The following is a 25,672-nucleotide window of genomic DNA, read 5'->3' on the forward strand; positions in this document are numbered from 1 at the left end:
GGTACTACATAACCACATAATGAAAGGCATCACTGTCATGGGATTTGTCTTTTGTGCTTGGCAGGGTCTTGCTCTTCTCTCAATGTCCAATTGTAGTCACTGCTGGGGACATGAAAGGGCCACCGTGTCTAATATTCTGTGACCCGGGATGGTTGGTCTTTACAGGCTGGTAATTAGAGGGTTTGGCTTTGCATGTGTAGAGACCCTGACATCACAGAGAGCATAAAGCTGTGCTACCTATCTCAGGACAGAAAAATGGGAGGTCTGCCTTCTTGGCTCCCTTCTGCCATGCCCTTCTTCCCTCATTTGATCTTAGCCTACAAGCAAGCAAGCTATGCTTTATGAAAATTCCCTTGATCTAATTTGAGTTACTTTTGTCCTTCTCCTGGTGCATCTGTATGCTTGTGATATCTACTCGTTAAGTCCAAGCAGGCACAGCATTGGTTTGGTGCCGTGCTGTGCCTGGTGTTGAGGTACGTTTGGGCTCCAAGGCCCACATTTTTATTTTGCAAGAAACTCAGCTGAGCTGCATTTGGAAGAAGGATCGGGCAGGGGAACAAAGGAAAACCACAGCAGAAGGAGTTCTTTAGCTTGAGAAGCAAGGACAGGGTCTTCGGTGAGGTCATGGAGCATCCTTTAAGAGATGTTGGATTTTTCATGGATAGGTATAATCTCATGTAATTTTGGGCACCAAAATGGGAATAATCCTTGGGGTAGTTTCTTCTGCTTTTGGTGGGAAGAGTAGGGGCTCCCTACTTGGCTGCATGCTAGAAGTGGTGGGATGAGAATAGGTCAGAACTTTCTTATCTCCCTGTGAAAGCTCCCACCTTTATCAGGATCTCCAGGGGTCTCAGGTAAAACCTATAAAGCCATCAGCTCTCAAGCACATCTGTCCCATGCCTACTGCATTTTGAAGGTTCTCTCTCAGGGCTAACCCTCTTCCAGCTGGTCGCTGAGAGGCTTTCCTGGGGGTTGGCACAGCTGTTTCTTCTATGCTGGAGCTTCATCAGACCACAAAGTCATTGGCCCAGATGCCAAACCCACGTAAATCACAAAGACTCAGCTTGAATGTAAAGACACAGGCCTATCCTTGTCATGTGTGCCTGCTTTCCCACAACTCCCACTCCCCTGCCCAACTTTTCCCAGTTGGCATCTCCGTCTCACAAGGCACTGTTGCTGTAACAGCTGTTTTGTTTCATTTAAACACCTACCTCAGCTCCTGTCCAAAATGCAAACATTTCATTAGCACCTCATCTCCTTGGCTTCAGCCCACAGCACTCGGCCATAATGAAGTGCTGCACTCAGAAATATAATGTGGGGAACACTTGATTAATGCACTGAGACAGGTGAGGGGAATGATCCTCTGGGAAAAGCTGGGGACTAAATTAATCTCGGATGTAATGCCAGCAAAGACAGTCTACCAGCTTTGTTCAGATACACGACAAGGACCTGACCCGAAGTCCTTGTCCTGGACAAGGACTCCCTCTTCCTGGAGCTTTTGCATTTGACCCCAGGCCCAAAGTGATGTGAAGTGGCTGGTTTCAGGTTAGTCACTTCAGGAGGATGGATGCTCAGTGTTGGGTGGGGAGCGCACATGGTGCAGGAAGCGGCATATTAGGTGTAATTGGCGTTCTCTCTCAAACTTGCATGCACACATATGTGTACGTTTAAAACAAAAGAAAGAATGCATTAGATAAAATATTTTTTCTGGGGGAAAGTCTTTGCAGCAGATGTTTCACTGTAACACAAATACTTCAGCATCTGTTTCATATTTTGATGAATAGACATTACCTTTCTGTCTAGAGCCAGGAGCTGGATCTGCTGCAAAGACGTTTTCCACCATTTGGATATTGACAAAAGTATGCAGGATGTTGTGTTAGCAGGGAATTTAAGACACCAGTAGGAGCTGAGCTAAATGGAAGTAAGGCAAACTATGGGATAACATTGAAAGGGGAGGAAAATCCTCATTTTCTGCTTTCCATGCATAAAAGGTCTTTACAAGAAAACACTATGTTGTGTAGAAGATGCACCACAAAAAAATCAAGCTTTTTGGTCGCTGGAAAAGAATACCACCTATTTTTTGCTTGTGAAGAGATAAGCTACCAAAGTATACTACAGAATTTTATGAAGAGCTGCAGAGATCAGGCTTCCAGATTCTAAAACACAGAAAAAACCCAGACTTAAATGCTATGGATTTTCAGTGTTTCTTCTTGACTATTAATTTCAACCAGCTTGTAGTATGTACATAGTGAATGTGTTAAGATAGTTTTTAGACTATTTAGGAAAATTAGTTTAACAATCAGTTAAGAAAATTGATTTATGGTTATCAAGTTCCACTTAAGACCAAATGAGTGAGGGATTCTAGTTCTGGATTGTAAAAGCTTGACAGCAAAAAGACGATTGCAGTAGCACTAGGGTACAAGTTTTCAGCCATTTCAGTGGTTGAAGCATGGGTTACTCCATAGTTAGGGAAACCAGTTTTTGAGGCTTAGGAGAAAAGTTACCTATTAGTCAAGGAAACAGGGTAGTAGATGCCAAGGGAAGGGAAGATCTGTTTATGGTACAGGAGAGGTTTGGCATAAGAACAAATGAGTTAATTGACCATGAATAAATGTAACTGTGAAGGTAGGAGCTTTGTGCTGGCAGAGGAGCCCAGTTGTGGTGCAGTCTCCCAACAGGATACATGATGGTGTGAGAAACCTTCCAAACTCAAGGAAGGTATCTTTGCTGGGATTAAAAGCACCAGCAGTGGCAGTTCCAGCTGCCTTTGCTTCTCCTCGAACCTTGCTGTAATTGAAATGTTTGTTAAGGTCACGTGGATATAGCAATAAATTCTAGATTGATGTGATCATATCCTCCCATTGCTCATTTTCACCTGACCCTGACTGGTGAGTGAGTCAGGATGCTCCATGCTCTCTGTGCCACATGTTGCTATCGCAACACTCCTGAGGGCTCTGCTGGAGAATGGGCTATGTCATAGCTTCTTTCCACGCATGGGTTTAGCAACAGTATCAAGAGTAAATGCTGAAGTATTCCCGTGAAAGTGAGCCCATGGGGCACACTTTAGTCTTGGAAAATGTTGAAGTCCCATGGGACTTTCATCAGCTTGCAGAACAGAGGTGTGGGTTTGATGCCTATGTGCTCAGCACACAGAAAATTATTATGAACAGCAGCTTCATCTTGAAGGGGGGCTTGGTTTCTGCAGTCAGCATTAGCTGGCAGTGGAGGTGTTTCTCTGTGGGGTAGGCCTGCCTGGTGACTAGACCCTAACCAGCTGAAGAAAGCATGATCAAAGTAGCTTTTTTTTTTATCCTTTTCCTCTGCACAATCAGTTCTATCAACTGGTACAGCTGGTCTCATTAAAAAATGTTAGCTGAAAAGTGGTTGAGTCAGCTCTGGTTAGTAACGAAGCGGAAGGTTTAGGCTGAGAAAAGCCTTCAGTTCGGGTAGATTCTACTGCAGTAATTTTGCAGTCATGAGACCAGTACAGTGCCATGTGATCCTGTGTGTGCATCCAGATTAACCTGTGGGAAGTTATCCATGGGAGAGCTCTTCGTGCGTGGCAGCCCAGGGCAGAAGGTGCACTGTAGGAGGGACTGAAGCTGTTTCCGCTGAGCTGGCTCCTTCCTGAATGCAGTGATTTGAAATGTAGTGTCTTATCTAAATCTCTACGGGCACCTGCTGCTGCTCTGGATGAAGTGGTATAACTCAGCTATCTCTGTGTCTTCATGGCTGCCTGCCAGAGGTTATGTGGAGGGAAATGTTTTAGGGAACGTGGCCTTTGCAAATACTAAATACCTTCCCTGAGTGCCCCAGCCCTACTCTTGAGTTCTGGTGCTGCAGGTAGCAGAAACCTGTGTCACAATGGGTTTTGAAATATATTTTCCAGCATGTTTCCTTAATCCTCATCATCCTCCTGCCCCTCCTTCCCCACCTGCCCTAATTCCTTCTTTTTCCAAGCCCAGAGCTGATGATTGTGGAAGCAGAAAAGCACTATTCCCAGCCTGCATTTATAATAAAATCAGTATTTCCTCCCTGTCCCATCTGATGGTGTAGAAGTTGGCCTGCTCCATTGCAGGCTGCTCTAATGGGTGGGGGAAGGAGATGCTGTCGTCACCCTGTACACTGATTTGTGTGGAGGATGGGACTAAGCACATGTCAGAGGTCTCTGGTGCTTTAAGCTTGCTGGAGCCTTTTCTCACTCTGCCCCTCTGCCTTGCAGGCCATGGTGGAGACAGTGAACAACCTCCTGCAGCCTCAGGCTCTGAACGCGTGGAGGGACCTGAACGCAAGCGAGCAGCAGCGTGCGGCCACCAAGTTGCTCGACACGGTGGAGGACAGTGCCTTTGTGCTGGCTGACAACCTGCTGAAGACAGACATTGTCCGGGAGAACACTGACAACATCCGTAAGGGGCAAATCCCATCAATACTGAGAGCAGCCAGTGGAAGAGTGAAGCCCAGCTTTGGCCTTGGTCCCTAGATTAATTGGAGAGCGATTTGTTAGATATGTCTTGGGCCTTTGTCTGAAGGACTTCAAAGTCTTTGCAAGGAATAAGGCAGCTCTCTACCCTTGAAATCCTGTGGAAAATGAGCACCTGACCTGCCTTTATTACTCCTGGCTTTGAGGGTATAATCTGGGCTAGAGCAATGAGAGCACTGCTTCGCAGGGGGATTGTTCATAGTGAGGCAATTGTGTTTCATTTCATACAAATTTGTGTCTTTATTCAGCTGATTGTTGATTTTAATTAAAAAACAAGCATGATGGAAAGCACCAGCACTCCCACTGTGCATATGTAAAATGAGAACAACTCTTCTTTCTATTTCTATGAATACAGATCCTGAGCACTGATAACATTTACAGAAAGTACCAATTGCCAGTGGCAAAGAACTAGTATTCTCAGATTTTCATTTTAACCGTTGTCCTTAATATCCTGAGGTTCTTGTTTACAAGAACTGGTTGTCTTTTGTCTTCCACAGAGAGTAGAATTTATTTGCACTCTTTTTTCTTTTTTTAAAATTAAATTTAAAACTTCTTCAGGGCAAAGATTTAAAAAGAAATAGGAGCCCAAACACATTCTAGCATGCAGAACTGTCAGTTGATTCCCCTGCTCTCAGCTGGTCTGGAGCACCATTTTGTAGCTTTGAAATACCCTGATGAAGATCATTTCAGCAGAGATTTTTTTCTTAGTGTCTGTCTCTCTTGCAAACAGAGCTGGAAGTTGCGAGACTAAGCACAGATGGGAATCTGGAAGATCTGAAGTTTCCCCAGAACATGGGCCATGGGAGTGCCATTCAGCTGTCAGCAAATACCTTGAAGCAAAATGGTCGAAATGGTAGGTCTGGCACCTCAGGCCACGCCAGCCTCATGAGGCAGTCATGTCTTAGGCATTGTTTTGTGTTTAACCATTATAAGAAAAGTATTAATTGCTATGTTAATATTTAAATTAACGGGTAGCGTCCTTTGCTCGTTCCCTTGACTGCAAGCTGCGTTGCCTGACTGGGAATGTATTATATTGCTAAGTGATTCACAGCCTTCAAAAGTATTTTGTGATGGTAAAAATGCATCAGATCCTTAAATTATGGGGCTTCTGGGGCACAGTGCTGAAACCAGAGAAGTGCTTTTAACTGCTGTTGTTTGCAGTAGGAGGCTTCAGATGGGATAAGAGGCTCATTTGGGTAAACAGCTTCACAGCAGGGCACCGTACAAATCTCAGAAAAAGTAGAGGAAAGAAACAATAGTAGCGAATACTAATAATGAGCCAACATGGCAGAAAAGGTTGATTAACTGTTATGAGTCTAAATCTTTAGTGCCTTTCTGTATCTTATGAACCTCCTGATACAGCATAAATTCTAGATGATGTTATATGTGAATGGTCTTCAGCCTGCCAAGCCGTTTATTTCCAGATCAGGAGTTTGAGCAGGCACATTTGTTGATCTCTACAGCCTCACCGTAGACCAGCTTCAAACTCATAGGCTTCTACTGGACCCAACATGCTCCTGTTTCTGGGTTCCTTTAAAATTCAATCTGTGTGCAGGGGACAACACTCTTATACAGGCTTCAGTCGCTGCAGGCAAAACACAGAATCATAGAATGGCTTGGGTTGGAAGGGATTTTTAAGATCATCTGGTTCCAACCCCCTTGCCATGGGCAGGGACACTTTCCACTAGATTAAGTTGCTCAAGGCCCATCCAACCTGGCCTTGAACACTTCCAGAGACATCCACAGCTTCTCTGGGCAACCTGTGCCTCACCCTCCTCTGCATAAAAGATAAAGAACATGGAGTGGTAGCACAGCATTACAAACAGAGCAGATGTGTTAAAATTTCCAGAAGTTTTAGACACTATTGAGAGGAAAGTTTGGTCTGGTGATTCAGAAAGAAAGTTTTGCCATTGACTTCTTGACAGCACTTGATACTTTTGCATGTAGGATTTGAGGAGAAGTATTTCTTTTAGAGACAGTTTGAAACTCAAGATGTGTAGCAAAACTCCAGCAGGGCAGGACTTTTACTCTGCTATCAAGCTTTGGAGATTTGTAAGGATAGAGAAAGTCTGTTGGCAGCAATAAAAGGGAAGTTCTGTATTTCTAAACACAGTATCCCTGGAGTTCTGTTCAAAGCAAAACCCCATAAATTTTCACCAGCTTGACACATGCCCGGAGGTCACCAAAGAGCTACAAATAAAATTATCATAAAAGGATTTAGGTTGGGAGGAACCTTTGGAGTCATCAGTACCTCACCTTCTACAGATGCTGTGGTGGTTCCTATAGAAACAAAAACATACCTCTCCACAACTAATATATATAAAGGCAAACTAATCACATTCCATTCTTATTTATAGGCTGTGAAATAATGTGCAAAACAGAAGGCAAACTGGATGGTTTCAGTTAAAAATAGTTGTCTGATAGACTCAGTTTTCTGCAGGCTCCCTAATGGTGTTTTTCTGGTTATCTGGTTGGCAAATTAAGAAAATAAATGTATTTTTAAATGAAATTTCTGCAATTTTGTTTTACCTGTCATGCGAGATTGGAATTGTGTTGGAAAGGTTTTCATTTCTTCTCACAGATTTGTCCGTACACTTTTCTGAGATAGTCTTAATTTATCAACAGACTAAATTATAGTTTTATACTGCATCTGTGCAACAGGCCAGCTCAAAACATGTTTCCCAAGTATATCCAGGAGAATAAAGTGGTGTCAGGTGGGAAATGGACCACCTGGCCTCTTTTTTCTGAAGCCAGTTACACCTACTGATGCCAAAAATAAGCCCACTTTCCCCGTCTGTCTTCTGCTCATCCATTTGCTTATAAAAGTTTCTTTTGGAAGAAGCAGCTCTGCCCTTCTTATCCATGGTCCGCTTGTTGCATCTCTTGGTGCTCACTGGGATTGGCAGGAGATGGTTTTTCATATGCCACATCTTGGTCCTTTCATATTTTCTCAGAGAAGTTTTGAAGTTGATTAAGAGAAGAGATTAGAAGTCTAAAAAAAGAAAAGGCCACCGCAGTGATTCAACCTGGCTATCTAACCTCTTACCTCTCTTCTAGGTGAGATCAGGGTGGCTTTTGTGCTGTACAACAACCTGGGCACCTATCTCTCCACGGAGAATGCCAGCATGAAGTTGGGAACAGAAGCAATGTCAACCAATCACTCCGTGATTGTCAACTCCCCTGTCATCACGGCAGCAATAAATAAAGAGTTCAGCAATAAGGTTTACCTGGCTGATCCTGTGGTGTTTACTGTCAAGCACATCAAGGTGTGTGCATTCAAAAAGCACTTCTCTTGTTCTTTTTGGTTTCTGAAATTAAATGATGCAAAAGTTGGCTGCTGTGAGGCCCCCAGCAGTCCTTGATTAGATTTTGAATTATACTTTTGTTCCTTTGCACTTTGTGTTATTTATGGAGAAGGTCTCTTTTACATTGCATTAATAGAAGTAAAGAAAGTGTCTCCTTTGAGCTGATGCCCATTGCTCAGTTGCTGACACGCATCATTCTGTAATTAAACACTACCAATAAATTAGAATAGACCATAATATTATTTTACATGGTGGCAGGGGATGTTAGAGGAAAGTGGAATTACAGTGAAAGAGGACAGCTAGTCCTCCCGTTAGCCAAGCTCAGTCATTGCAAAAGTTGATTGCTTAAAGAAATTAATTTCTCTGCCCTGCAATGCAAATGAAGCAGTCTGGTTTTGAAGAGCTGGATTTAGTCAATGTCTGAAATTAATCAAGACCAAAGAACCAAGTTTGCATTAGCAAAAAGTGCAGCAACAATCTAACTCTCTTGTATTGGCAAGTAATACTTGACGTATAAACCACTGCTGATTATTTATCTAAAATTAAAGGGTGAGAGTTACAAAGAGCCTCAATAGTGCATTTAGAAATCTCTGAGAGCCTATCATTGTTACTGCATTTATTAATTTCTTCCTTGCAGCAGTCAGAAGAAAATTTTAACCCGAACTGTTCATTCTGGAGCTACACAAAGCGTACAATGACAGGGTATTGGTCCACCCAGGGCTGTCGCCTCCTGACAACTAACAAGACACACACCACGTGCTCCTGCAACCACCTCACCAACTTTGCAGTCCTGATGGCACATGTGGAAGTTAAGGTAGGCATTGCAGATTCCCAGGCTGCCAATGCACTGGGCAGGAGAAGTGGTCAATGTGTGATACCATTTTGTTACCACTAATGGAGCTGAGCAGGGAAGTTGCTGTGTGACAGTTAACTCTTAAAAGTAGAAACCATCTGGTGTAAGTCTTCCTTCTGCTCTATGGTGAAACAGGAAATAGTCACACCAATGCAAAGCCTGTCTTAAGCTCCTGGCATGGGCAGTTCTGAGCTGGGGATGGGGAGTGAGCAGGTTTAGCTGTTGCCATATCCTTTGCTAGCTGGTGTGGAACATCTCCTGGCTGGGTTTTTTCTCATGGGGTCCTCCCTGTGCCACCAGGGAGTAGCAAGGTGGGGGGACAGAAGTATGCAGTCTGCCTTGTGGGGTGCAGGTTGGGTGTCCTGCTGGCAGCAGCTGCAGATACACTGCCACACGTGTTCATGTGAGATGCGTGTGTGGAGCCAACAGTGTTTTCCTCCTTCCAGCTAGGGGGGGAAGAATACATTCTCTGCATCTCACTGTGTGACACGTGAGAGGGAAGCTTCTGATACCATCCTGTATAGACTGGGCATCTACTTGAGGCCAGTACATGACCAGCTGGTTCCTTTGCCTGCAGTTATGTCCGTGGTGTAGATCTGGCTTTCCACATGACTATCCCCACTGGAGCTAAAGAAGTTAATCCTGAAGGTAGATGTTCCTCATGGTAGCAGTGGTTTTGGGAGCGAAGCACACATTTGGGATTTTACTCAAGAGTAGGAGAAGGGTTGAGACGGTCCTCCATTTCCTGAGCTGCCTTGGCTGTCTTTGGTTGAGGTCAGTCTGAACTGCTGGAGAAAGAAGAGAAGGCCCTGATGCCTAAAAGATTTTGGCCTAGTCATTTTCTTCATTGTGGTGTCTCCATTTCATGTGCCTGGCACTGCAGCAAAATCCACAGCTCTGAGCTAGATATGGATCTGGCATCTTCCATGGAGGCAGAACTTCTCAGAATCACTTCCATGACCAGCATAACCACAAAAACTATTATGGTTTTAAAACTACTTTTTCTCAAGTAGTCTTTCAGTGTCACTGCTTCGTATATTTTTGTTCCACTTAATAATCTGAAGAGGAATGTGAAGAGCTGCAATAAAATATATATTAAATAAGCATCATGCATGACAAAAGCTCTGCAAAAAAAGAAATGGGAGCCTAGGAGCACATTTCCCACAACAGCTGGGTCCAGCTGAGAGGGGCAGGATTTGTCTCTTGCTGCTGCAAGTTGTGGTAACCATATTATTCTGGAGGAGTCAGTCCTAGTCCAGGAAACATGCCATTAAATGTTTGTGGCACTGTCCTGGGAGATGCCTGAAGAAAAGGCCTATTCAGAGCACATAATTACAGGTTAATGGCATTCTGCAGTCCAGGTCTGGTTTTGCCTATTTCCTTCAGCTGCTCAACTTTTCATAAGAAATGTGTGTTTGGCTCATTATCACCCACTTGGAATTAACAGATATGCCTGAGTCACTGAAGTCAGAGGTTGCATCTGGGAAATGCAGACAGCGCTGCACTCCACTGGTGTGAATGGGGGCAATCCCAACTGCATGGTGTAGATACAGCCTGGTGCTCAATGAGCCTCTTCTCAAACTGCAGATAGGTAGGTCAGCCTTGTCTGCACTTCCCATCCAAACCTCTCGAGACAAGTAGAGCTGCTGTTATCTCATCTTGCAGAAAAAGTACGTAAAACCCTTCCTCGCCCATGTTCATCCAACAGGTTGGAAAGAGCTGCAGCTGGAAGCTTCCCGAGTGCCAAGCCAGTGTGCTATTAGTTAGTAGCTGTTTCTGGGTGTTAACAAGTACCCTCAAGACTTTCAGGTCATGTTTTATCATTTGGCTGCAGCCAAAGTATCATTGCTGTAAGAGCCAAATTGGCTCCACTTTGTTGACTCTGATAAAACTGGACAGCTTCCCGGCATGTCCACTTCAGTGATCATCCTGGCCTGAGGGCAGAGGCAGGGCAGGGTTTCCTCCCACCTAACACAGACACATATTTCAGATATAAATATGCAAACATTTGCAACTCGTCCCACCAGCTGTGTGTCACCTTGCTCTTCCTGGTGGCACTGTCTCTCTCCATGGTGGAGCTGGCCACATGGCTCTTGGCATATCTGAAGGTGGCTTATATGACATTCCTTATGCTATTGTAATGAGTTAATTTTAAAGTCTTGGCAGCACAATACCTGCTGGTTTTGGAAAGTGGAGGTTTAAAAACAATGGGGGTTGTTGTCATTCATTGACTCATGCTCACTGCTCATAGATGTGCTTTTGAGTCATTTTCTTATCTTGTGGCTGGTTCAAAAAGGCATTCCTTGGTTATTCAATGACCTGTTAGTCTTCTTGGAAGTGGAAGGATACTTGGGGAAATGATGTTGTGTGCTTGTGCAAGAGCCCTTATGCCGGTGTTCTGGCCAGTGACCAGGATCTCTAAAAGGGACTGTTGTACGCACAATAATTAATAATATTCTGGGAGTTTTGCAACAGAAGCAATTTACTCCCATGATTGAGATTTGTAGTTTCCGGACTTAAGTTGTTCAAATTTTTTGATCCACAGGGAACACCCTTTGGTGTAATGAGTATCCACAGCACCCTGCCTAATGAGACTCAAAACCAGGCCTCATGGGGAGCAGACATCATAGTCCTGCTCCTTCATCAAAAACTAGCACCAATTTGACAAGTGTCACATCTGCTCATGAATGATCTCCCTGCCTGGTAACATGGCAAGAGGGCGTGTTCTCCAGAGGGGGCCTTGGTGGCAGCTCTGCGAGTTCCAGGCTATGGTTTAATTATTAGCAGAGTGTGTGTGGCAAGGTGGAGCTGGAAGGTAGCACCGCTGAGGAGGTGATTGATGGCCATCTGGCTCTCTAGAGTGAAAAAACAATATGTCTTTGTCCAAAGGGACAGAAAATACCAGCAGCTGGCCATGGCAGCAGGGTTTTATTGGTGTGCTTGAAGAGTAGGAGTTGCTGGTCCAATTCTGGTCTTACTAGGGCAGTACCTGGTTAGGAGGAGAATTTAATTTGAAGACACTTTCTGCCTGTTAAAATAAGTTGGGCCCAGAGTTTCTTATTCACCCACTGGGATAAAATAACAGTGCCCAAAGCCAAGAGTTGGCTGTGTGCACAAGCAGGCTGTGTAACTGCTGGGAAGAGCAGGGGGCTCTCACCTGCAGGTCCCCCTCCAGCTGCTGTCAGAGCCCCAGCCAGCATGGAGAGAGGACTGTATAAAGAGCTGTGAGCTGGATCTCACTGAGGAATCCTCCTGGTAAGAGATGGCTTTAAGAATGTGCAGTGTTCACTGCCCTGCTTGACAATTTACGAGGAAAAATAAGAACCTCCCTTCAGAGAGAGGTTTTAAGACTTGGAAACAAATCACCATCTAGGAAGTTCATTTGACCTGTGTTATGGGAAAGTTATTACAGTCTCATAGATATTTTGTTAAATTATGAGATATGTTTAATACGGATGAGATCTATGTAAAATACCTATCTATTGTTTGAATAGGTAGGATATTTGCTATGACCCTTAAGTTCTATAAAAATATGGTGGCTCCCATGCTATGGAACAAAGCCCATAGTTAAATAAGCTGTGCTACCTATGTAATTGCTGGAGAATTATTCAAAATTTACAAGTTGTTTTTCAGAAGCTTGTGCTTTGCATCATACTAATTATAGCAGATGCATCTTAAATGTATCATGGGAAAATTATGCAGCCAGAAAACAAGTTCAGAGATGGTGGGAAAATGCAATTAAAAAAGCCACCCAAACCAGAGTAAGCAAAGGTACCCCCAGGGTAGATAATGTTGCTTATCAGTATGTAGTGAATGCCAGATCTTATTCCTTTTTTAAATACAAAGAGAAATGGGGAAAAAAAGAAAGGTGTTTTGACTATTGCAATTAATAGGAAGGTTTCAGGTGTTTTTCTTTACCACAAACATGTTACACTGTGCTGATTATTTGGGGAGTGGAAGCATAAGGCAAGCTAAGGAGTGAAAGGAATAAAAGTATATGAAGTCTAAGTGGAATGTAGCGGTCCATTGCCTAAAGCAGTACGGGAGGAAGCTGGAATTACTGCAGGCTGATCCTGTGTTCTAAACTTCATGTGCCAGTCATGTAGCTCACACTGGCAAGTGCCAAGCCTTGCTGTTTGTCTTGCTACACCCTTCCTTTCTGGCTGAGAGCAGGGTGAATGTGAGGACCAAGGCAAAGGTAGTGGCCCTGGTGTGGTGGAACCATGTCTCAGCTGTGTCTCAGCAGCGGGCTGGGTAAGACCATCACTGTGACAGCAGAAGCTGATGGTGCTGTGACCAGGCTTCTTCCAGAAGCTCACATTTCTGGCAGCTTGGCTGGGTGGATGTCTGCACTGAGTTTGGCACAACCACCGTAGCTCCTTTCTTGGGTTGGAGATGCTGTATGAGTAATCAGAGCTGCCTAAATCCAGCCAGAATGGGAGAGCAGGATGATGCATGCAGTTATTATTCCTAAGCCTCACCTCCTCTCAATGACTGAATTTTGCTTCAGCTGCCTCTCAGTTGCAGTGGGGCTGGTGAGTACAATGGAAGCAGTGGGCTCTTGCCACGTGCTGTATCTGCAGGAGTGTCTGTGTCACGTGGTGAGGTGAAGTCTGTACCCATTTCTCTGTGCACACCTGCCCCCCTATAGCTTTATTGTGGCCACGGTGGTTTCTAGGACTTAGAGCGGCTGCTGCTTCTGGCAGCCGCTGGAAGGCTGTTGCATTCTGGGGAGAAGTCTGTGGGGGAGAGTTCTGCTGGGAGGCCTTCATCTTGCTAAGGAAGGCAGAAGAGGGGGAAGATGGTCTGTGTTGCTCATGCAGAATATGAAGGCAGCTTTGTGGACTAAGACAAGGAGAGAATATGTGACTAAACCACCTTGTAGTAGTGCTCAGGGATCTGAGCCTTATTGTGAATGGCCAAAGTCAGAAGTCAGTAATGTTTCCCAGGGGCTCCAGGTGGGAATTTTGCTCTCTTTATTCCTGGGTTAGGACCTGATGGTGCCCAGGACGGCCTTGCCTTTGCAGAGCACAGAGGGGATGCATACCAGGTCCATGGGTGCTGTATTCACTGTGGAGCACAGCTGCCTACCTCCCTCGGTGCATCCTTCAGGAAGATGGAGAGGATGGATGCAAAAGCAAAGGTATCCCCCAGCTCATATTCCTCTTGGCCACAGAAGAGGAAAATCTTCCTAAAAGCCTCTCATGCCTTCATAGCCACAGCAGGTGATGATGCCCTTAGCCAGCTTGGATGCACTGCAGGAGTCCTTGGGGTTTCCTCCCAGTCTGTATACCCCAACTGATGCTTTTGATACATCTCCAAAACCATCTGCCTCTTCAGTAGCCCTCTGCACATAGCCACAAAGCATTACAGCCAGGTCATAGCAGTAAATCCTGTCTCACCATCAGAGATGGGGAAAGAAGGACAGAGAGACCCCGCATGGCCCCAAATAGCTACAAATACGAGAAGCAGCATCAGCAATGCACTGAAGTTCAAACCTGCCCCACTTGGATGTCTGCCCAGCCCAGCACTCTGCCAGCTCCCACCAGGCACCAAGTGGTCATATCAGAGCTAGTTGATGACATTGTGTTTTTATTTACTGCTTGCTTATTCTTCCACCCCCAAAGATACTACTTCTTCCATTCTTGGAGGGACAGATTAGGCAAAGGAATGTGTCCTTTACTACTGGCAGCTTGGTTTGGCTGCTGTTTTCTTCTGCTGATGCTTTTAATAAGGGAGGAAATGGCTGTTCATCTCAGGGAGAGCCATTCTGTCATAAGCTGACATTCCCTGGGATTTGTTTTTATTAGCTCACCTCTGGTGTACAGGCACTGCCAGAGTTGCTCATTGATTTTCCCAGCCTGGATATTATTGGCGCTGCCTGCTTACCCTGCTGTGGTTGCTACCAGTGCTCCTGTAACTCCTGCACAAATCCCCATCAGCACTCTCTGCCTATTGCTCTTGGTCCCACTGGAACAAACCCAGGCCTTTATTCCAAAGCCAGAGACCTCTCCTTTCACTGGGCTTTGGGTTGGGTTCATACCTAAATCATAAATGTAAAACATACTTAATATCAAAACCCTGTCATTGGAGTGTATTGTTGCATTTTTTTTCAATTACTCCATAAGTTGTTCCTGTGCTGAAAATAATCTGAGAGTCAGCTTATTCTGTGAAGCAGGTGTAGCTTAAGGGTAGCAAACCTCAGTGTCTTGCATGCTGTGCCACGTAGCACCAGTCTGAAGAGCCACAGTGCATTTGGGAAAGGAGTTGTTTGGTTGATGCTGTCAGGAAATTATCTCTTGGACTGACACCTGGTATTTCCCATGGGCTCTTCTGGTTTCCCAAGTACTTGGGGAGATCATTGAGAAGCAAGAGCTGACTGTTGTCAATACACTGGTGGTCTCAGATGTATGTTGCATGCTTTAGAGGCCCTAGGGCTTTCATTGTGCTGGAAAAATATCCCTAGGGATCTTCTGGGAACGGCAGATCTGAGAGGGTCATGATCAGTGGCACAGAGTCCAGTTGGACCTGAGCAGGGAGGTTGGACCAGATCACCCCACTGGTGGTCCCTTCCAACCTTAACCATGCTGTGATTCAGTGGTTAGCATGCACATCAGAGCTGCTTTGTCCTCAGTCAAGGAGCGTTTGAACAGTGCTGAACAGGGTAAAGAAAAGATTTGCTCTTCTTGCATTTTTCTGCAGTTAAGGGACCAGGCTTGAAGGCTAAGACCTGGTTACAAAATCTTGATGTGCCCTGTATTTAACCCTGGAACTCCATATGCAAGCCAGGTTATGCTGCTCCCTATTTGTCACACAGCGACGGAGTGATGGCAAGGAAAAGCTCATGGCATTGGGAGAGGTTACCTCTATGCTCCTTTTCCCATATTATTCTGCTTGGTGTGCAGTAATTTACAAGTTTCAGTCTCCAGCAAAAGGCAAGTTGCCTTTTATTGTACTTGCTGGTGTACAAGCTCTGGATGTGCCTGACCTGAGGGGGCAGTTGGCACTGCCATGGGAAGGATGCCAGTGCTTATCAAGTCTTCCCATTGGCTGTGATCCATTGGCTCTGCAGTAGCACCTGAAACTGAGCATCTCAAACAGGCTGGAGTGTACCCAGCCTTTAAAATTCAGCTCACTTCCTCTCTTGGACTTTACTAGAAAAGCTACAAATTCATATTTTTTTTTCCCCTGAGGTGTTTTTAAATTGCTCTCGTTCCCAGTTTATTGTTGTTATTCCTTTCTGTTTGTTCTTTTGTGAGTTTGTTGAGTTTGGGGAGGGAGTTTGTAATTATGGAGAAGTTGTTTTTATGGTTGTTTCCCAGCACTCCAGGGATGAGTGTTATGTACATAAAATCAGTATTATCTTTACGATTAATATTAAAAAGAAGAGCAGTAAGAGTGATAATAATAATAGTAATACAGCAATGAAGCATGTTTATTGCTAAGCATGGTGAGCTTCTTGGGCAAGCAGCCCTTCCCTGAAGAAGACAAAGAACCTAGATGGTAGGATCCCTCTCCAAGAGCAAAACCAGCTATAATTCCTGCATCACATCTTAAAGTCAGCAGATTTGTGGTATTGTGATAAGAGGTGCAGTAGCTGGGACCTGTGAGATTTATCTCACCTAGGGGAAGAAGTCCTTGGAGAATTTTCCCTGCACCATGCTAAATTTGTCTTGGGATGGATGAATCTGGCCACGTCTGGGTGGGGTGCGTGCATCTGGCTGAAGTCTGCCTGGTTTCTTTCTCCCTTCATCCACCTACTTTAGCTGCCTTGTCCTGTTGCCCAGCCCAAGAGCTCTTGGTCCATTCAGCCAGGCAGCCAATCTAATCAGACGAGGGCTTGTTCAGGGAGACGTTCTCCTGCCATTCCCCTGCAGCCTCAGACAAAAGAAAGAATGATTTGCAAGGTGCAGGGTTTGCATTAACATTTTTCCGCAGAGTTAAGAGGGATGGATGAGCTGGAATGACACTGAGATAAAGCAATGCACAGCTGCCAGGGAAATGATGTGCTTCATCTTGTCAGGTTTCTGGGCGCTGCTGGATGATCTGGCTGGAATAGGCGTTTCTGTCATGAGCCACAGAAAGCGCACAATGATTTCTTGTCTCCCTTTTGGACTTGTGGCCTCTAGTTCCTTAGGTATTGGAAATACTTGGAAAGAGTTGCAAGGGGGTTTGGGCAAAGGAGCCCTCCATCTCTCCACCTCCAAGTCTTCCTGGAGAGAAAACTTGCAGCATGGAAGAGATGGAGCAGCGAGTCACTCCCCATCTTTCATTATCATTTGATGCCTATCAGTCACGCTGATAAAGCCAAAGAGATGAAAGGTTTGAGATGTTTCTTGCGGGTGCCAACATAGCAGAGTGTATATTGGGAATGGCCTGACATTTGATGTGGCTTTATCATTGGCAAGCAGGCAAAGAAAACAGATAAATTATCACCTTTTCCCTCCATCTGTCATAAGCTTTTATCCCATGGAGAGAAAAATGTTTCCACTTTGCCCTGGCTGTTTGGAGTGTGGCACTATTGTATTTGCCAGCCTGTATAATGCCCAAGTCATCGAAATGCCAGAAGTGGCGGGGAATGTGATTACCATTTATAACACAGCCTAGTGGACTACAAAGCTGGGCTTCAAGCTGCTCTGGTCATTGTAATATGCCCCCAGAGATTTCCAGCCAGTCTCCTCCTCAGCTTATTGACTCTAACCACTTACACCCAAGCAGTCATCTCGTGACTCACCATGTATTTCTCATGTTTTATTTACATTTTGCTAAGTAATGGTATCTATAATTTCGCCACATCTGGTGGAAGCTTGGGGAGTTTTACAGCCTGAATAAGGAAGAAGGCAGTGGGATGTTCTCACCAGGAGGGTCTCATCATGTGCCCCCTCTTTCTGTGAGGGACATGCAGTGTAAGCTCAGGAGCAATGCAGCAGTGTTTTGTCAGCAGAGCCAAGGCTCACCTATCCTGTTTCTCACAAAACTTTGTTGCCTAGCTTTGCACTGGCTTTTTTTGCATGGCTTTGAAGTACATCCATGTTAAAAGTTCATCACAGGGAATCACTCACTTTCCAGGGTGTCTTAAAATCACTGTTCTGTTACAGTTTAAAAGCAAATTCATGTTAAAAGGTCTGTCTTTTTTTCTGTGTAATGTTCTCAGGATCAATCTGACTTCCCCGGAGTTTTAAAATGTAACTCCAGGGTTTGAGAATGAAAAATCAGACTTCTTTTCTCCTTCCCCTGTGGTAAAAAAAAAAAAAAAAGAAAAAAAGAAAAAGAAATTTAAGCAATCTCTTTCTTTCCAAGGCCTCCAAGCTCATACGTCTCTGAACATTTAAAGAGAGTCTTTTTCCACTGTTGACAAATGGTTGTAATGGACTTGCAGTTGTCGGACATGATGTTGTTAGCATGAAATACTTTTTTACACTCGAATCACTCTTTTCAATGGTTCTTTATACGTCCAGTCACTCCTTTGCCATGTTGGTGCAAGATGGAGCTGCACACAAGAGCAGCCCTGATATCTCAGTATTTTTATCAACAGCATTATGTTTCTGCAAGGTTTTGGGGTCTGAGTCTGTTCAGGGCACCTGTGGTTTGCAAGATGCTTTGGAGTCTGTTTTGGGTTGCAGCTTTTTTGCTGCAGGATTCAAGTTGAGGTCCATTTAATCTTTTTGGTACTGGTTCCATGTGCCACAGACAACCTTACTCTGTGTCTGGGATGCATTAGAAGTCACATATCATGCAACTGATGAGATTTTTTCATTTTATCTTCAGCACAGTGATGCAGTCCACGATCTGCTCCTGGACTTCATCACGTGGGTTGGCATCCTGCTTTCACTGGTCTGCCTCCTGATCTGCATCTTCACCTTCTGCTTCTTCCGTGGACTGCAAAGTGACCGCAACACGATTCACAAGAACTTGTGCATCAGCCTCTTCGTGGCAGAGCTCCTCTTCCTCATCGGCATCAACCGCACTGACCAGCCGGTAAGGGGCAAAGCACTTTCTGCTTCTGTCACAGGCTCTTGTCTCAGTGCATCTGCAATGTTTGACCAGTGAGATACATTCCAGCACTTCTTCATTCCATGCATGAGTCCTCACAGAGCTGGGCCCCTGGCTGATAACTGGGACTCACATGCTGATGCCTACTGTGATTTCAGGGGCTGTATGTGTGTTGCTTGTCAATAATGTGTATGTATGTTTAATAAGCAGGTTGTAAAAATGCATTTAAACCATGTACATCTTCATATGTTTATTTGCCAGATTGTGTACGTGCCTACCTTTGTATCTTTTAATATCATTTATATATGCGAAGATGTGTCTATTTTAAAACAATTCACGTATGTTTTCCAAGTGAAAAAAAAGTTCTTCCCTTGGAGATGGAAGATAAGAACACCCTCATTTTTATTAAGCCTCCCAGTAAGAGTACTCCTGACTGTTGCATTAATTAATCATGGTACAAACACCTTCCCTTGCTCTTTTCAATCCTCACACAGATTGCCTGTGCCGTCTTTGCTGCCCTCCTGCACTTCTTCTTCCTGGCAGCTTTCACCTGGATGTTCCTGGAGGGGGTGCAGCTCTACATCATGCTGGTGGAGGTTTTTGAGAGCGAGCACTCCCGGAGGAAGTACTTCTATTTGGTCGGGTACGGCATGCCTGCTCTGATTGTGGCTGTGTCGGCAGCGGTGGACTACCGGAGCTACGGCACGGACAAAGTGTGAGTGACCTTGGCATTGCTTGGACTGGCATTGCCCAGGAGAGATGGGAGTGGGGACAACAAAGGGACGTGAGGAGCCCAGAGGGTTTGTTCAGGCAGAGCTCAGCCAGGAGGCATGCCTTGCCTTATCTCTGTGTCTCCAGTGCAGGACAAATTCCCCACTAGGAAATGATTTGCAAATATATTTTCTGGGGAAGTCAGTCGAGGAAAATTTTGTCACATCGTTGCATAACATCAGCAGAGGTGACTGTCCCAAGTCTCAGTCTGGTACTGTATCAGCAAGATCCTCCTTCTCTAACCAAAGAGTACTTCTTATTTGGATGAAGATGCTGCTTTCTTCCTCAGTTTTTTAAACTGTTTTATCAAATTAACAGAGCCTGCAGGCAAAACAGGTGGCGAATGTGGAGTGCATTAGGCTCTTTGCAAATCAGAACAGCTATATCATTTATCATTATGAATATTCTTAAGTGTTTTCAACATTGCTGAAGCTGGTATGAAAGCACAATTTAGATAATCATGCAACACCGTCTAATGGAAAACAAGGGGAAGATTTAGGCTTTGATTCTCTTTGCCATCTTTGCTACAATAGCATTAACAATGTTTTTATTGACTTTTTTTTTTTTCTTCCCTTGTCGGTCTGCCTTTCCAGTCTCACTTTAACTGAGTTAAGGGCTCCATATGAAGGCATACATAGCAATGAGCCAGTGGTGGTTCTGAAACTTTTTTAGCATAGGTCAAGTCAGGCCATGGCAGCATTTGATCTTCTCTTAAGTTCAACTGCAAATTTTTTGCCTGAAACCTTATTGGTATATGTGAACCTTTACTCCTTGAAAAAGCAGATCTGTAGAGCAGTAGAGCTGCTCATGATCCATTACCATGCTAGCAGGTGGGCTTGGATCCCAGATGGATATTTGTGTTGTGTTCCTTCCATGAGTAGGAGAGTAGCGACCTGAATTTGTATAAATGTCATGCTTTGTGGAAAGGAAATGGCCCACACAGATAAGGGTAGGAGGGTGTAAGTTTTTAAGGATCTCTACTGATTTATCCAAAGTAGTTTGACTGACTTTTACTGGCCTAGAGGGCAAACACAACAGCTGATTGCCATTTTTGAAGAAGACTTTTCTATCAATTGCTGCCTGCTTTCTGCCCCAACAAGCTCTTCTGTTCACTCCCCCTCTGGAGCATTATGTAAGCACCTATTGAATCAGGCATGGAAACAGTTTGCCTTGTCCCTTTAGACAAATTTATTCTTAACTGTGGTGTTTCTGTGGAGGACAGATCTCTTCACAGTGGCCTACATTGGACATGTTGAGCCTCAAACATATTCCAGCTGTCTGGAAAGTCAGTTCCTGCACATCTGCCGTTGCTGGAGCAGTGTCCTAACCTGTCCAGTTTGCAGTGTAGTATTTTGTGGCTACTTTCCACGCTGTTCACCCTTTGGCTTTTGCAAACAGGCTTTGGGTGCCCAAATGTTTCCATGGCTTGAAAGGTACCAGCAGAAAGTTTGGCTGAATTTCACTGAAGGCAAACAACATAACTTCACTATCTTGGCACTGAAGAGGCAGCAGTCCTGTGTGTGTGCCAATAAAGTATGTCTCCCTCCCCACAGCATGAAGTAGTATTTTTAATGATTAAACATGTATATATACTATTTTGCAATTAAATATTTACAGAGATTTGCAAATCTAAAATATTTATGTATAATTTTTAATTCCAGAGTGCACAATTTTGTCACGTTCTCATAGAGGAAAATAAAAAACATACAATATGTTTTGTATAACTATCATGCTCCATCTGGTTGAAGGATGATGATGTATTTTTCCGTATAATGTTATTAGAAGGGTAGAACTGATTAGAATTTGTACTGAACTATATGCCAGGCATACATAATTTGATTGCAAGAAGTTGCTTGGTTTTGCCAGGTTTTGTAAAACATCCTCTGGAATATATTACTTGCCTCTGTCCATTATTTACTGCATTTGTTTAAGCAGGACTTATGGAGCTGTTAGTGTTATTTGTTTTTTGCCTGGCATTTGGTGCCACCATTCATACATCTCAGAATGATTTGCTTAAACACCCAGTGTAGGGTTTTCTTGATTTCATTTTTCTTTCTAAATCCAGCCCTCCTGTAACACATGCCCAGATTACAAAGCAAGGAAGAGGCAGTTGTTCCTCCCTCTGCTGCTTTACTCATCACTTGGTGCTTCTGATTTTCTGAAGTGTCCTGTGTCCTAGTATTCATATTGGTATTTTAGGTCCTTTTCCTATTTTTTTGTTGTTGTTGTTGTTTTAGAACAGTTCAAACCCCTTTTATTAGGAGATTAATTTGCTTTTATGACTAAGCAGCAGCATAGCGATTCCATTAAAAGATCATCCCATTCAGGCTAGCTGAACTGTGTTTAGTTCTTTCCCCCAGATAAATCAGAAATGTTGCATCTCATCTTACTCTGATTGTAACCTCTAAAGTAAAGATGAAAAGCAGGAAGCCCCACTGCAGACAGTGTGGTTTCCCCATATTACCAAAGGGATTCTGGCAATGCTCTCATGAACTTCCAAGTGACCATTTCTTACAGGCCATGTCTTCAGCTGCTGAGTCTTAAATGGCCACAGCAAAAAAGAAGATTCTTCAAAAAAATTTTTGAAGTTACATCATTTGCCTTGTCCTGTGTGTTAACCAAGTCCATCCATCTCCTGGACGGATTTGATGTCAAGGATCATGGTGGGCAGTGCTGCAAAATGCAAAGAAAATAGTACAGAAAATAGTACTTGCAGTTGTTGTTAGTGTTTGAAAATAACTTGTGTCTAAAATTCAGTAAAAGCCTAAATATGACTTTAGCAGCCTCCCTTTGAGAGGACTCATGCTAGAAGCAGGCGATCCAAAATCAGCAGCAAGAAGCTCTTCCATATTTCCATACTTTCCTCGGTTTCATATCGAAGCCTCTTACAAGTTGCAGAGGAAAGCAGCTATGCTTTGAGTGGTTCAATATATTTTAGAAAACGCACTTGTAGGTGTATTCATCCACTGGTGATCAAATCCGTCATGGCAGGGATCTCTCTTTTGTTTCTCCCCCCCTTTCTCCCCCCTTTTGGAATGCTATAAAGCAGGATATACATGGTAAGCAATCCAGCTGTCAGAAAGCAAAATGAAAGCCCTGTGTATGTACACAGCCTCCGAGTCCATCAGCCAGGCGCCGACATTTCATGCATGTAAATGCTGCTCAGAAAATAGCTTCTAACAATGTGGTCTGTCTTGGGTGGCTCCACTGAACTTGTTTTATTTGCAGTGCTGCTGCCAGTATTTGGAGGAGGAAGCATGAGCTATGTGGATGCTGAACTCCATTAAGCAGAACCTATATTGCACCCTTGAAAGGCATGTCTGGTGCATACATATCCCATTACTGCACCCTGACAAGGAGGCTGCACAGCCACGTGAAACAAACCGCTGAGCTCCCATGAACAACATGATATGTTTAGGGCTCTTCAAATTTTATGGTCCAATGGCACCTAATGATTGTTTATTGGTTATATTTAATGCACACCAGGGATAGTTTAGTATTTGATTTCTCTTCATGCAGAAAATAGAGTAAACTCTTTGTAGTCTTTATTACTTGGGAAAAGCTTTAGGTGAATATTGCGAGTTGTCACTGTGGAAAAGGAGGAAATTAAAAAGTAAAGGAGAGCAGTTGCCACAGAGCTTGTCATGAGAACTGAATGCATTGGGGTGACTCCTAGAAGAGGCAGTGGGGTTTTTAGCAGTATTCCCTACATACACACATTTCCTGATAATCCTCTTGCCTTGCACTGAGCCCTGAAGGAGCTCGTTTGCTTAATGGCAGCGAAGCCTAAACTCGTAATGTGACAAGCCCGTGCCCACAGCGCAGCTGCGTGTGGAGGGTCACAAGCAACTCGGCAGCCCAAGATTAGCAACTTTGGGAAGTGAGTTGCCTGATTGCTTCCTTGTTTTGAGGAGCTCATTTATGCAGCTCATTGTGCGTGTGGGTTTTTGTCTTCTAAGGCAAGAAAAGCTCAGTGTGGTACTTGTCTGATTAGCAATTTACAGCTCCACAACGCAATTGGCGGGATGCCTGTGTTTTGATGTTTTGGTCTTAATTTGCATTTTTAATGAGGTATGACTTAAAGAGGTTCAAAGTTTCATCTCTTCCTGATGACCACCAAAAACCCCAGCTTTTTTTAAATTCACACAAGACTACCGTACATGGTTTCATAGAAAGGCGATTTTTCTATCTATTCAAACAAATAAAAAATGACATCACATTCTCTGATGTGTGCAGAGAGGCCTAAGAAAAACCTCTGTTTTTCACAAGCTGTGCTCTGGCTTAGGTGAAGCCATCTCTCCTAGGGCTCCTCTTGCTCCATGCCTGGCCCCCACTTATCCTGGTGGCAGGACCTAGCTCCTCTGCTGTTCCTCATCCACAGTATCCATCTCTTGCCACTCAATTGTTTTCTACAACTGAAGAGACAGATATTTTAGGGAAGTGGAGCGGAAAATTTCATCCTTTTTGCTGTCTGGAAGAGGAACCAGTTGCTTTGCTCTTTTTTGCTGAGCCTGGCACAGCTTTTTTGCTCATTCTGTATTTCAGCTTCCCTGTTTTTCCCCGTGTCCCAATCTAAATGCATTCAAAATCAGCTGCACCAGATATGACTGTAGGGTGGTCACCATGCTTCAGGAAATAAAGAGAGGGTTTATGTGTTTCCTCTTCCCCAGGCTTTCCAAGAGCCAGGTTGCTCCTTATGCTGAAGGAAAACCAAGTTAATGACAACTAAAATATAGTGTTCCCAGCTCCTGGGCATCAGGGGCTGGGGGTTGTTTTGAATGTTAAACTGGCAAAAAAAAGTTCAAAATATTTTCATTTAAAAAAAAATAAAACCCCCTCAACCCTCTGAGTCTTCTCCCACACACCAGCATTCATTATCAGTAGCAAAAAGTGATGGGGCTGCGTATTCCGTGATTTATATGCAGCAGCTGAGGCATAAGCACTAGTTACTCATTTTTCCTGAGGGGGATGGGGTAGGTATAAAGTCTGAAATGCCATGTAGTATGTGAGCTGCTGCTATGCGGACATCCTTGTTCAGGAATTGGGTGGGGGGGAACTTTTTACAGGGACTTCATTATCCTTGAAACCTCTATTCCTTTGTCAAATCTAGTTGCAATTGGGCGACATTTCAGATGTTATTACGGGTGATACACAGATGTCATGATCACATAAACCTTTTCCTATAGGGAATCAGACTCAAGTAGTTTCAAGTCACTCATGTTGTTCCATTACCAGCTGCATCTAAATCGCCTTGAACTTCAGCAGCCACGGAATAAATAAGATTTCCCTGCAATCTCTCTGAAAGCCTCTGTTTGCCTCTCGCATTAAGATTTTGATGCTATCACATGAAGATTCTGGAAGAGCATCTGCAGAGGCAGTTCGGGAATGACAGTCACGGAAGTGACAGTATTTTAATTTGTGACAAATAGCGGTATGAGTGTATATATACATCGATACATCTCCAACACTGATGAGACCTGAAATTTATATGGTCAGGGAGGGAAGTGAGAAGTTTTCTCTGCATATTTGAATTTATTCGTATCTTGGCTTCTCCCATGCACAGAGGTACAGGGCATGTTTTATTCTCTCATCAGACATCTCCTGCTGATCATCTCCCATGGGGCTGCTGGCACAGACCTTTCTGCCTGTTGCAGAGTCCATTGGAAGGGAAAAAACATTAAGCACATACACTAGAGCTGTCATTTGAGAGAACTGCTATCTCCACCGCCATGATATATTCATATATACAGTTCCTGTTGCTTGCCTAATTATGAAATTCCATTGGATATTTAGGATAAGAGTGGTTTTATGCTTTCTCAGTCCTTTGTGTATAAACGGAACTGTGATTTGCAGCACTGCAAACACGACAAGATATTATTATTTTAAACATCATGTGAAACTTTCCTGGAATTTACATTCGTCTGTCTTGTAACGAGTCACTTCCATTTTATCTTCCTGTCGCCTGGAATGAACTAGGAATGGAAATGTAATTTCCCAGGGGCCTTAAAAAATGTGGGGAGTATTAAATGCGGTTGAAATTAAGCGATTAATAATTTAGTTTTAGGCCATGAATCAACTTCTTGTGATAGCGCAGACCATATGCAACCCTGGAAACATTAGTGGAAACAAAACACTCGGGAGGTTCAGGGAAATAAAACACTTTAAAGGGGAAGTTGCTGAACCTAATTAAACCTCAGCCTTCTGTTATCCACTTCATGCTTCCTATTTGCACCGAAGTTTCTCTGATGTGCTTGCTGGAGAAATGTCATC

General features: G+C 43.9%; 1 protein-coding gene across 17 annotated transcripts in view; it reads left to right on the forward strand.

Moving 5' to 3' along the window:
* ADGRL3 (adhesion G protein-coupled receptor L3) overlaps positions 1-25,672 on the forward strand; it is a gene marked incomplete at both ends in the record, with an annotated part of 305,662 nt that overhangs the window by 234,076 nt on the left and 45,914 nt on the right. For 16 of the 17 annotated variants that reach the window (XM_082281579.1, XM_082281571.1, XM_082281570.1 and 13 more), the window contains 6 exons: positions 4,223-4,406; positions 5,211-5,333; positions 7,538-7,746; positions 8,423-8,599; positions 18,407-18,616; positions 19,126-19,346. In XM_082281579.1, coding sequence (XP_082137705.1) covers positions 4,223-4,406; positions 5,211-5,333; positions 7,538-7,746; positions 8,423-8,599; positions 18,407-18,616; positions 19,126-19,346 — 1,124 coding nt within the window. The remainder of the gene's footprint in view (positions 1-4,222; positions 4,407-5,210; positions 5,334-7,537; positions 7,747-8,422; positions 8,600-18,406; positions 18,617-19,125; positions 19,347-25,672) is intronic. The other variant, XM_082281573.1, reaches the window with a different exon arrangement.

This window comes from Coloeus monedula (genome assembly GCF_965178545.1).
Source record: "Coloeus monedula genome assembly, chromosome: 5".
Lineage (NCBI taxonomy): Eukaryota > Metazoa > Chordata > Aves > Passeriformes > Corvidae > Coloeus > Coloeus monedula.